At 30.7% G+C, this 13,306-nt stretch overlaps 1 protein-coding gene across 1 annotated transcript; it reads left to right on the top strand.

Moving 5' to 3' along the window:
* The first annotated feature begins 9,003 nt into the window (after positions 1-9,003).
* LOC129004283 (uncharacterized) lies at positions 9,004-11,990 on the top strand. The gene is made up of 3 exons (XM_054432806.1): positions 9,004-9,076; positions 10,687-10,774; positions 11,244-11,990. The coding sequence occupies exons 2-3, from the start codon at positions 10,703-10,705 to the stop codon at positions 11,937-11,939; spliced, it is 768 nt and encodes a 255-aa protein (XP_054288781.1). The 5' UTR covers positions 9,004-9,076; positions 10,687-10,702; the 3' UTR covers positions 11,940-11,990.
* The last annotated feature ends 1,316 nt before the right edge of the window (positions 11,991-13,306 follow it).

The following is a 13,306-nucleotide window of genomic DNA, read 5'->3' on the forward strand; positions in this document are numbered from 1 at the left end:
TACACTCTCTATAAAAGTTCTACTCTACTATACCTAACGTGGAAGCCAGCTGGTGTAGTGGTTAGAGCGAGGGACTTCAGTCCCTTAGGTCCCGGGTTCAAATCCTGCATAATAACAAATGGATTTTATCTAAGTGATAATGCCGCAACCACTAGGTCTAGCCCGAAATAATAAAAAAAAACAATCCCAGGCTCGTCATAGGACCAAAGAAAATACGTTCATGGCGAGCTTATATGGACCTTTAAACTCTGTTAAGTAATATTATAACTCTATATTAGAGAGGCTTCAGATATTTCTTGGTACGTATTATGTAAAAATTTGTTTCTTTTAAACAAGGCTTTGAGAAAATCGTTGCTATATCATGTAAAAATACAACTAAGTAGTAAGTACATGTTAATGGAAAAATGTTTAAAAGGTAATCCAAAGAGCAATTTTAAGTTTAAAATTAGAAGTTACTGGATGTACGCCTTTTTAACAAATGTGAATTCTTCAAAGCAAACTGACAAAACGAAAGAAATTGTAAAGCTATGAGTAATTTTTTGCAATGGAGCCAGGGAGATAATAGGAACCCCACTAACCCACTAATCCAACAAACCCACTTCAATGTTTTCAAGTAGAAAATGCAAGTAGTTGGAGAGATTCAAGAGGAACGTTTGTGTTTACGTTATCATAGAGATTTTTATATTTAATTTTCAGAAGAATTATCAAAATGATCAAATACGTAACTTCTTGGTTAAGCTGAAATTGTAAAACTATATTTCTATAGTTAAAAATTAAACATTTCTGTAGTCAAAGAAATTTAACTCTATAACTGGATTTCGTATACATTTATTACAATTTAAAAGATTAAAACCGTTAGTTCCTTTTATTTCAGTAGTTTTAAAGTCAGTGTACTTGCTGATCACAATAAAGGACACTACAATGAACCCTGAAAAAGACCTACCTTTTGTTGGACGTGGTACCCATCCTATCACCAAATCAACAAATGTTCAATAAATCAACAATCAACAAATTCGTGTATGTCATGGTACATAATTACTACTACACTTTTATCTCTTCATGTTCATTACATGTATATATTGCATATTTGCATAACATATGTGTGTCTTGTCCTTTATATAAATTGTGACGACTTTTGAATTGACTTATACACTATACAAACGTAAAAACCCCTTTCAGAAACTTAATGTGCATGTTTAGGTTTTTAAAGAGTTGGATTAAAACTAGCAATTAAAAAAAGGTTGAACAGAGTTAAATGCTTCAATTTCAACTTAAAAGTCTGGAGCCTAGCAAAAAAAAAAAAAATTAAATTAGTGTAAAACGGCTTAAATATTTTAGTATTTCTTGTTGATGTCCTGTGTATAAAAATGCAGCTCTTATGAAAAATAAAAATATAACGAAGCTTCCGGAGTCACTGTATTCTTTCTAGTCTATTAAAATGTTATTTAGATCGTTATCAAAGAAAATATCTTTAACAATAACATGCATAGTAAAAATGGCATGCAAATAGTATTGAATAATGTTGCACCATAAACTCCATTATCAAGAGCAGTACCCTGAGCTAAACAACTACAAATTTTCGCTCCATTTGCATTTTTAATAGAGTGAATCCTATCTCAGAATCGATCAATCTTTCAGTTCGAGAATTACCACATCCTTCTTACATTTCAAGAGGTTCTGTTGATTTTATTTTGGCTTTGCAGTTTTGCACATTACTTTATATGAGTCGTACAAAAACACGATTTGTCCTAAACGAAGTTTTGTTTACTTTACTATATTTTTATTATATGAAAAGTACTGTATAGTTTTAGGACCTCAAAAGGTATCTTACGTCATTTCTCCTCCAAATGACTTTTATTATTAGCCCCATTTGAAACAGGCACTATGTACACAGAAATTTAATTTATATACATTTCTGCATGAACCTAAATATATATATATACACAGTACGACAAAGGAAAAATCCGAAGGCATTGACATTGTTCTTACTATGTCCCCTAAGGTAGGGACTAAAACATTACAGGGAAAATACCCTTTCATAAAATTCTTCTCCCTATTTTTTAATCACTTGTAAAATTTACACCTGCCAATGGAGACATAATTTACTCTACCATTACGCCAAACCATAGTATTTTCATAACTATCAGTTCTAAGTGTTCGTTATATCTCTTACTGTCTTAAACTGAAAATGTTTGTAACAGTTTTACATAGTGGATGTAACACCCATTTACCCATTTAGGAAAATAAAATATTAATTACAGTTTCCCTTATAACACAACCCTACGCAATTCATTTCCTTATCGTAAAAAATTATTTGAATAATCATCATTGTCTTGAATATTAACACGCAAGTATGTGTTTGAGTTGGCCGCAATTAAGTATCTTCATAATACTGTAGCGAGAGAAATATAACATGTTAAATTTATAAAATATATGATTAGAGTGAAGCTCAAATAAACAGTTGTGCTTGCAGGTAAATATTTTAATCCTCTGATCATTGGGTATTATCATTAAAACCGGCTGTAAATATGACGCTTACGTATTATTTGCTCCAAAATGTCCCGCGGGAAAACAACGAACACTCCACTGTTCCAATTCTGTGCACTTTGGCGTTATATACAAGTTTTGAAGAGCTTTAATACTGGGTTGGAATCCAGCTGAACAACAGTTGTATTCCTACATATCATTAGAATATTATAACCATGGTAACAGTTTATATTGATTTACACCAAACAAACAAGAAGGTATAATTAATCAAAATGCAGAAAACGATGATACCAAGTATTTGATACAAACAATTGAAAAAATAACTCCCATGTTATTCCTATGGGAAATGAGTAAACCGTTGTAGTTTGCTCGTTTGTGGATTTATTTTTAAAACATTTGGAAATTTCGTTATTTTGTACCAAACTATTATCATTTTGTTAGTAACACACTTTATAGCTTTCCTTGCAGTGGCTAGGAATAGATTATTCATTAAACCTAATACATCTTACAAGTAAGGAAATATTTGATTGAAAATCTGATCATGCAAATGGAAATTCACTTAGTCTGCAGTTGTTATTTGGTGGGGGTATGTATTTACTGATAACTGTGCCTTTTACAAAGCAATTTCAGACTCTTAGTCCTTATGAGATTAAAATCTATATAAATAAAAATGAATCCCCTTTTTATGGTATTCCATAACTCGAGAACGAGTGCACCGAATTTGATGATTTTTTTTAGTGCCAGGGGAAGGTTTTTGTGTAAGGAAATTTATAATCCATGCAACCGTTATTTAGTGATTTGGCATTAAAAGTCGGCGTCGTAGTATCTCTACCTACATTAACATAGTTTATACATTTCAACTAATCATTATAATTAGACCAGAAGGAAATATTTGAGGGAAAATATAGTTGTGACATATTACATTTTAAAAGCATGGGATTTATAGGGATTACAATAATAATCGTCCAGTCGTATGAACTAGAGTAATCCAATTAAATCAGTTACGAAATGCAGAATTAGATTGGTTTGTTTCGATTCTTAGTTTGCAATATAACTAGAGAAAAATAAAGGTATTAAATTAAAACATCGTCTGTGAAAAAAAAAACTTATAGGATCACCCTTAAACAGTTCTTGAATACGCATCAAATGTAAAATTGTTCTGGTAAAATTTACAGTTTACTAACATACTGCATAGACTGTATTGGAGCTAATAAAGTGTTTAAAAAAATAAGTAAGTTTGTGAAACTGATAGAAAAACAGATATAATTTACGCCTACATTCTAGTTTATTTAAATGTTGATAAAATTAAAAAAAACTTGCTTTGCTTGGAGGTAGTTTTACATTTAGCACACAAGTTTAAGATTCAATGTGACATAATGTCACGCAAAAGTAGCACATTGCAGACGATTCGTTCAAGAAACAGTTTTTGATTCTCGCTCTGAAGAAGTGATTGCTGTTGAGATAGGATTCTCTCCATTACAGATGTAAATGGAGCGAAGCACCATGAGCGTGGAGATCAGTCAACAGCACATTCTGGTAGGAAATGGGGTTCGTTTTTGTAATATTCTTTCTAGTATGTAACATATTTTATGTTCATAGTTTTTTCCATGCAATTATGTATTGCGCATTTGAAGTAGCCTAATTGAACATTGAAGTAGCCTAATTACAATATACTAGTTTTTATTATTTTATTCAATGTTAAAGCATTAGTTACGACTCATTATAGGATATTACAACCTTTTTTTACACCGAGTATTAGGTACATAAACGAGGTACATAAACGTTGTGTAAGTCATTATTTTTATTTTATTCTGTTTTTAAGCTTAAGAATCATATTCTAACTATAACCAGCTGTTATAAGGCATTGGTTTAATTTCACCCTTGTATTTTAATAAAAATAAATTCGATTTTTGTTCTTATTTGTTTATTTTTTATCATAAAGGTTTCTCATAACCCTTTGATGATAAAATTATTATTCATATTATTTTATTTTAAGGGTGAATTTAAATAAATTAATAAAAGACAATAAATATTAATTTTTTTAACAGGAATGATGTTTTAAAAGGTTTAAGTTCCAGTGATAATGAATTAAGTTTCGATTAGGCAGTATTTCGTGTTTTAATCATTTCCTAATACGGACATGCTTTTCATAAGCAATTTGGTCAATATATTTAATCTGAAAGTAATAAGGTTTTTTAAAAACAAAACAGATTTCTTTGGTGTAAAACTATTTTTATAATTATATTAAATTAGAATGAGGTGGATTACAAATTTTAACCAACTGTGCATTAGGCCTATTATTATATAATATGATATTGCTACATTATCTGTAAATAAAACAATTGTGATTCGGTGTTTGTGATTTATTTGCAAACTGTTCTCAGTTTTCCTTCAAAATTATTATTCACAAATATTGTGCTTAACATTAAAAATCATTTTGTAATCATAACAAAATAAAACGTCACCTCCTTACATAATTATGGTCCAGAAACCTGTCACATATCAATTATTGGGAAAAATTTCATTAAATAAATATGTCAGTTATTATATAAACGTAATTTAAGTAAACTTTATTAACATATAGAATGTATTTAAACTCAGTACATAATTTGTTTCAGCTACATTATATTCAGTTTTCTCTTGACTTTATTCTTCGCCAGCGTCTTGTTGGTTATCATTTCAGGGGCTGATCAGGTAATATGCATCAGAATCATGTTTCTTATAGATTAAGGTTATCGAACTGAAATAGTTCACTCTAATATTATAGTTCGGTTACTTTTTGTGTTAAAGCATTAAACAAAATTACTTCCGCAAAACATAACCGTAAACCATTGGTTGATTTAAGAGTTGAAAACAAGTAACATCAGAACATAATGACTAGATAATATAATTGAATTTAATTTCCTTTCAGAATAATCTAAACTTGTAATATTGCTGTTTCAGTATATATTTTTACACTGTTGTGAATCATGGGGCTCTATTTACCTTTTAGAGATAAAAATTGACCAATATATATCATTAAACTTGGATCTAAAGAAAATGCACCTAAAGAAAATTATTTATAGGACAGCTCGGTCCAACATGGAGGTATCTTACTGAAAGCTTGGGGTGGCAACAAAGAAGACTACTATGATTTGACCGAAGAAGTGATCGAGCCAGATATTCCAGAGAATATATGGGCTTCCTACAACAACAGCTTCGGGCTGCTTTATTTCTAAATACAAATGTATAACGATTATAATAAACAGATTTCTTGAAATATAGTATTAGTCAAAACAAACAGTACTAAAATTGTAATATTTTATCATAGTATACATAATATATACATTCTATCATACAAGTGAAAGGAAGTAAAATCTGTTCAATGTGACCCACATTCAGTTTGAGGTAACACTCTTACTCGTATAGGGGTTGTTTTATCCTCCTAATACACATGGTTATTTTCCTTCAGTGGTTTTCATTTTACATACAGTGTTGGAGGACCTGACAAAACCATTATGTTAAGTCAAAACACTACCTTATCTTCAAAATCTTAACTAAACTAAGAATCATAGAATTAAAATGGGGGTCTTTGTGAATATCTTCATTAAAACGTAATACAGTGCAAGCTTGCTCCACAAACATGTCTAATTCCGTAAGAGCAAAAATAATGCTCACTGAAAAAGGTTTCCTCTACCGTTGTTAGCAACATGTTAGCAAAATAAGAAAGAAGTAATAAACACGAAGCCGTGGCAACAATTGTCTAGTCAGCTGATCGAGAAGGCAACTACAGCTGATTAAGTTTCAGTCCTGTTTATTTTGGCCAATACTGTACTCGTAATCGTCTTTGTTATTTACCAAATAAGCATTGCCGTTTATAAGTGTAATAATTCAGTTTTTACTTTGTAAAACTCAGCACTAAGTGATAAACATGTGATACAATCATACTCCCTAACGATGCCCAAGAGTGCTGTTTTAAGGAGTTATCACACCAAAGTTTAAATGGCCATGCACGATGTGTTCTTGAGCCTACAGTATTTCATATTAGCAAAATGATTTGAGTTTCGCAACTAAATTACGTAAATGAACCTAGTCGACTGTAATTATTTAATTAATTATTTATTATGGGACTCATTGATGTACTGTAGTTTTAAAACCTGCTTTCAATAACAAAATAATGTATAGGTCACATTCATATTTGCTTTAGAATAATAATTGCTACCATATTCCTACATAGATAAGTTTATTCTTTTTAAACTGAATGTAAAATTACATTTAAATATAACTCACAAACGCCAAAAAAAAAAAAAATATACTCAAACTAATATGGTATATATAGTACGTAAATAAAAGAAAAGATTTTCTACGTCTAATCTGGCGGAAAATAATTCTCCTTATAACTTTCCCCTATTGATTCGGTACATTGGTATTATACCGACAAACAAGATTTTAATTAGTTTAAATATCCAAGTAACCCAACCTAAAACATAGTCCGCCCTTAGGTTAGGTTAGGTTAGCTTAGGTTAGGTTTGATTATAATTATTAGGTGTGGTCAGTATAATACCAAAATACCATTTATTCTTATCACATTGTCTCCACATTAAAGAATAAAGAACATAATTAATATTTTACGAATTAAAACAAAGTTACCTATAGTAATGTAAAGGGAACAATCTAAATCATTCACAATGCCTGGTGAGCGACATGAAATGTTGGAATGACAATTTGAGTGAAAGGTCTACATTCACATTGCATTCGACGTAAATACCGAATGTGAGGAATCTACATGCTTGTGGTGAGCGGTGGGTAGATTCCATGATTCCGACATACGACAACAGACAGCATCACAGCAGCTAACAAATGGCATTCCGTGTTACCTGTGTGGAATCACATTGAATAATTTATGTTTATCATTTTCCAAAGAATAATTATACTTGTAAACGGAAACGATTAAAGCGTTTAAAATGATGCACAAAATGGGGTTTAATAAAGCTCTTTAATTGTTAAATGTATTTCTTTAAGTTTATTTTTATTTTTTGTTGAAGTTATTTAAACTCGGTTTTATTTCTTCATCAAACTAATTTCTTGACTATATAAAATAAAGATTAGCTATTTAAAAGTTCAATCCTTTGTTATTCGTAACTTTATTTATCATAACACTACCTTTTTACCAGATTAAACTAAATTAAATCAAAATGTGATTGTATCGAGTTATTGTTTTGTCTTTACTTGTGGTTTTTTTTTAAATTATGCTATCCATTGCTACTTAGTTGTTTTGTTGTTTCATCAATGAGATATGAATGGATTGGGTGTGTTGTTTATGGTGATTGTATATTTTAATGATAATTGTATGTATTTGCAATTTACCACTTTCAATAGTCATTGGCAGTGCTAATAAATATTAAAACCTGTTAACACCGTTAGTAAATAGATTAATTAATTAAAAGGAACAGTACATTTAAAAAAGTAATGACCAACGAAAAAGGTCATATGTTTTTGTAAGTAATTAATTGTAAGATATTATTTTCAAATCTATTAAGTAAATAATCAATTTATTTAATTTACTGATCTCCATCTTGAACAGTTTGAGTTTTCTTTGTCCAATTGGCTGCTTGGTGTTGAAATAATTAAATAAATAGAGCTATCCATCTGTTTTAAAGTAATGATTAATGAGAACGGTTCATATGGTAGAAGTGATCGATTAGAGTGGTCATTATAGTTTCCTGTCCAGCACTTAATATCCGGTCAATTTGTCGATTTTTAGATTGTTTTCCGTCTTATAACAAAACGCCTGGTTGAACTATTACAATTTAAATGGTCAATTATGGTTATTAACTAGTCACCTTAAAAAATACTTCTAAAAAAATAATAAATATATAATTTTTCATGAAAAAAACGTTTGTATTCACCTTACGCATGTGGGTGGGTTATTTTAGTTTTTTTTAGAGGATATTAGGACGAATATTTTAATTTTGTGAATTTGGCCGTGGAAAATTTCGGGAAATTCAATTCCCTTTTTCAAGAGCAGCTACTTTCCATCTAGAAGTGTGTGTGTATGGTAATGAATACGTATTGGCCATCTTCCAAGAAAGAAAGGTAACACGATAAATATCCAAATATAGTGTGTTTTAATGACACGTTTAGAACCTTATTCCTGAACTCCATTTTCAACATCAAGTGTGTTCAATGAACCATCCTTACTAGTAATTTTTCTAGGAGTCGAATAGCGTCTAGATGACACAGTGTCCTATTAATCACTTAAATAAAACATTTAAATCCACCAATGAAAGTAATATTTTACGCAACTCAACAACTATTTGTAACAATAAAATGGAACCACAGATTATTATTAAAGAGTAAGCGAGTACGTTGTTTGTGTTTAAAATATTAAACACAGATTGCCAGTGATAACAACTTGCAATATAAGCTAGACTAAATTATCAGAGTTATGGTTTCTTGAATCACAGTATTGTTCTTAACCAGTGGCGTGAAAAATGAGAAAACACTAAAAACTTGTTTCACTGTGTTTGTATTACTTCTGTTTAACAGTACACAATTCATGGCTAGGAATTAATAATTTTCAAGCCACATTCACAAATTTACTTTTCAGGTAAGTTTATACTATATTCAAATCTTCCTTATCGATGAATAAAAAGATTTAATGAAATAAACAATTAGGCTACTTATTGTTTAGATTCAGCTGGCGTAACATTTTTCAGCTACCTCGCATGTTTTTTCTAGTTTAATATTGACAGAAATCGGTTATAATTTTTTTTTAATTCAAGATAATTATATACAGTGTGTAAATTAGGTCTTGAAACAAATCTGTATTTTTAAAACCGAAATAGATAGAAATATTCTGTTTGTAGCAATAATTGTTAACAAAGGTTCCACAATTTTTACATCAACAATATTTCTGAACTCCTCATAACAGGGTAGGGGTGACTTATTTTTTTCAAATAGCTACCCCTATTGAGTGACCCCTCATTTTGAAGGGTTTGTCAAATGAAACACTATGACGCAAATCCGAGGTGAACATCTCACCCCTAGCCAAAATGGCGGGTATTCCAAAATGGGTGCTTTTTCACATAAATCAAATTTTGGAATACCCACCATTTAGGCTAGGGGTGAAATATATAACTCGGATTTGCGTCATTGTTTTTATTTTGACAAACCCTTCAAAATAAGGGGTCACTCAATAGGGGTTGTTATTTTTTTTTTTAATAAGTCTCCCCCATCTTGGGTTAAAAAATATTGTTGATGTAAAAAATTGCGGAACCCATGTTAACAATCATTTCCACAAACAGAATGTTTTTTATCTATTTCGGTTTCAAAAAAAACAGATTTGTTTCCATATTTGTGAAATTGGTGCGTCTACACATACAGTAAATCAAATATTGGAATACCTGCCATTTTGCCTAGGGGTGAGATATCCACCTCGGGTTTGCATGAGTGTTTGCTATTTGAAAAAAAAGTCACCCCCTACCCTCTACCCTGTTAGGGGGGTTAAAAAATATTTTTGATGTAAAAAATTGCGGGACATTCGTTAACAATCAATGCTACAAACTGAATATTTTTTTCTATTTCGGTTTAAAAATATTTGTTTCAAGACTTAATTTACACAATGTTTAGACGTCTATAATATAAAAATACACCTTATGATTTTTTAGAAAGATGTTTTTACTGCTTTAAAAGAGCAGATTTTATGTTACAAAAGTTATTTTTGAATTAATCAACATTTTGGACGAAATAACGTGAATTCAGCTGGAAACAACAGCCGATCAAAAAGTTGTAAGGGTTAAAATAGTCAAAATTAAAATTGAATCAGTTAAGCTAATTTTTTTTAAAAGCTGGGGATGGAATATTCGGAGAGTCATATATAATTACGGACAGTTATATAGTTCAATTACTACTCATAAGTAAGCAAGTTAAATACGATTTGACAGAAGAAATATGTCGTTTACTTTACATTTCATAGCAATTTCATCTCAAACCTTTTTAATAGTGTAATTTTACTTCTTTTTGATAAATTTTATAAAATTTTGATAAATATTTGAAATTTAACAGTTACTCTTAAATTTTCTGTAAAAGATTATCTAAATTTGTTTTTGAATTTAGTTGACCTTCGGATTTAGAAATCAGAGCGAGAGACATTTAGCTACTAAGTCTATTGTAAAAAAATGTTTGATGAACAATTAACAAACAAACTATTTGTTTTAGGGTTTTACTGGATGTTATGGAATACAAGATATTTCATATTATATGTATTATCGTACTGTATACAGATGCAGAATACGTCGATGACAAGGTAAAATGTATCACAAAATAGTTTAATGCTATATTTGCAATCTTTACTTCTATTTGCCAAGATAAAATCACTTTGTACGTATTTTAAACCATACATTTTACGATTCCTCGTTGGATTGGTAGTTGGAAGTAGATAAAAAAGTAGCTTTTCAAGTTCAATCAATCCATGATCATTATTTCTCACATTACAATAGGACTGTTAGTGCGTGAGAATTAAATTTGGTAACATTATAAGTAAACAAATAAAATGAAAACAAGGTTTTCTAAAAGGTCGAATGAAATATTGAAATATGCTATTGACAGGTTTTGTGGAAAATTAAATAATTAATTACTGCAACTCAATATATTACTTAAATCACTATTTTGTAGCACTAATATTTTTTTCTTAACCTAATATTGATCCAAAATAAATTCGAAACTAAATTTTTTGCAACTATAGATAATGAATAATTAAATAAATACCTTTTCAGGTAAACATTCACAACAAAGATGTAAACTCAACGATCGACGTAATTAATGGTACACACCCAATACTTAACGGCACAGAAAACACAGAAGATTCTGACGACAGAGGAATAGAGCCGCGATTTTTAAGAGATACCATTATGTGGTTTTACAATAAGCTCTTACAACAAAAACAACCGATAAACCAACCACAACCGATCGGTCAACCATGGCAAACACCAAGACCAGACCTTAATAGAGGTGTTACCGGCAAACCGATATCGGTTCAAAATCCTACTGATAATGAACTAAAGTGCCAACCGATAGCTTGCCAACCATGGGCAGTCCGACCTGGACAACCAACATGTAACCCTAAATTACCGGTAATATGTCAGCCGTTAGTTGGTAACTCGCAACCGATAAATTGCCAACCGTTATCCAACCAACCGACTTGTCAACCGTACCCGGCCCAACCGATCCTATGTTACCCTACAAACTGTCAACCTCAAGGAGATGGTTACAGCACATTGCAAGAAACGAGAACGAATCAGCTTCAAAAACGGCCGCAACCGAAATCCACCGGAGAGGAAGTAGACAGGTTTAACGATTATGGTGTTAACAGGATCAATTCAAGAACAGATCACTTTTCAGAACCCTCTATTGATGACACTGCTAGTCCCTTTGGTGGTTTAATGCCAGTTATTGAGTTGCTTCCGGATTAAAAAGAAACTTAAGTAATAATATCAAGATAATTAAAACACAAAACATGTTAATTAGTTTTATTGAATTACCTGAAAAATAGCTTTTTGAAAATTGTGACGTTGGTAAAGTATGATATTGATCGTATTAAATCATTAGTTTGATACCATCAAGTTATTGTTTAGTTTAATGTATTCTAACATTTTTCATTAAAATGTGATCAAAGCCATCATTCGTCATGCTTGTATAGAAGTTGTTACAGGATTCAACTGCTTGACACAATTATGGAAATTATAAAGATATTTATGTTTCTAAGACATCCGTCTGTTGGGACTTTCTGGTCAACCTGCAAGTTATTTTTGTTTCAGGGATCTTTTAAGCACTCGGTTATTGATAGGCAATAATAAAGTAACAAAAAATGGTAATTACATTGCTAATATTAACAGGGTAGTATATTCTTCAACACTCTTAGGAGATTCACCACCAAATAAAAACAAATAGTTGGTAATATTTGAAACATACATGTATCATTCACTTATGATTTTCACCGACCTTTCTTACAGGTAGAATGCAAACCAAATCCAATAGCCAATGTTATAATTTAAGCAACAATTTAGATTTACTTCGTGGTGAAAATACATGGTAGTTGTCTATATTATAAGAGGTGCAGCGACGTTCGTGAGCTAAGATCACTTGGCATGTGTAAAACCAATGGTGTTAAATTTCAAGCAAATACACCAATTAAATAGGCCCTACTGTTAAATATTTTGAATATCTGTTAAAAATCTCTAATATCAACACTTTTACAGAAACTATCATCGATTTTAAGGTGCACGATTCAGACTAGCCTGTTATTTCTACCATAAATTCATTGTACAATGAATTTCATTATTTACTCTGTCGGGTGTTGTTTGTTATCAAGGTTAAAACAACAAAACATTCGAACTAATTGAATTATATGAACGATTTAATGTGTAAGTGTAATGTGTAACCTGTAGGGATATAAGTAAGATGCGTTCATATTTTCCACCAGTTATTCTGAAATCGGAGTATTTTCTTTTAACAAGCAACGCCAGGGGATTCAGAAGACGTAGAAAACACTCAATTCCACAGTTCAGTAAAACGAAATGTTATGACGTCATACTCATTATACTCATTCAAATATCTTTCATAGTGGAAATGTCATACCACACACATTAAACTCATTCAAATCTCTTTCATTGTGGAAATGAATATTATATATTATTGTTTTGCAAAAAAAATACTATGAAAACCCTGTGCATCAAGACATCTTAGAATTATTTAGACGGCCATTTTATAAAAAGACTAAACAATATAAATCATTATACTGCCTTGCACTAAATTGCTAAGAAGACTTATTCAATCAGCT

Source organism: Macrosteles quadrilineatus, unplaced genomic scaffold (genome assembly GCF_028750875.1).
Source record: "Macrosteles quadrilineatus isolate MER2022 unplaced genomic scaffold, UCM_ALF_1.0 Scaffold_9__3_contigs__length_116548681, whole genome shotgun sequence".
Classification (NCBI taxonomy): Eukaryota; Metazoa; Arthropoda; class Insecta; order Hemiptera; family Cicadellidae; genus Macrosteles; species Macrosteles quadrilineatus.

Bases quoted from the DNA above. Each gene is read 5' to 3' on its own strand.
- LOC129004283 (XM_054432806.1), top strand. From the start codon at position 10,703: ATGGAATACAAGATATTTCATATTATATGTATTATCGTACTGTATACA. The intron at 10,775-11,243 runs GTAAAATGTATC...ATACCTTTTCAG, and splicing joins CAGAATACGTCGATGACAAG to GTAAACATTCACAACAAAGA.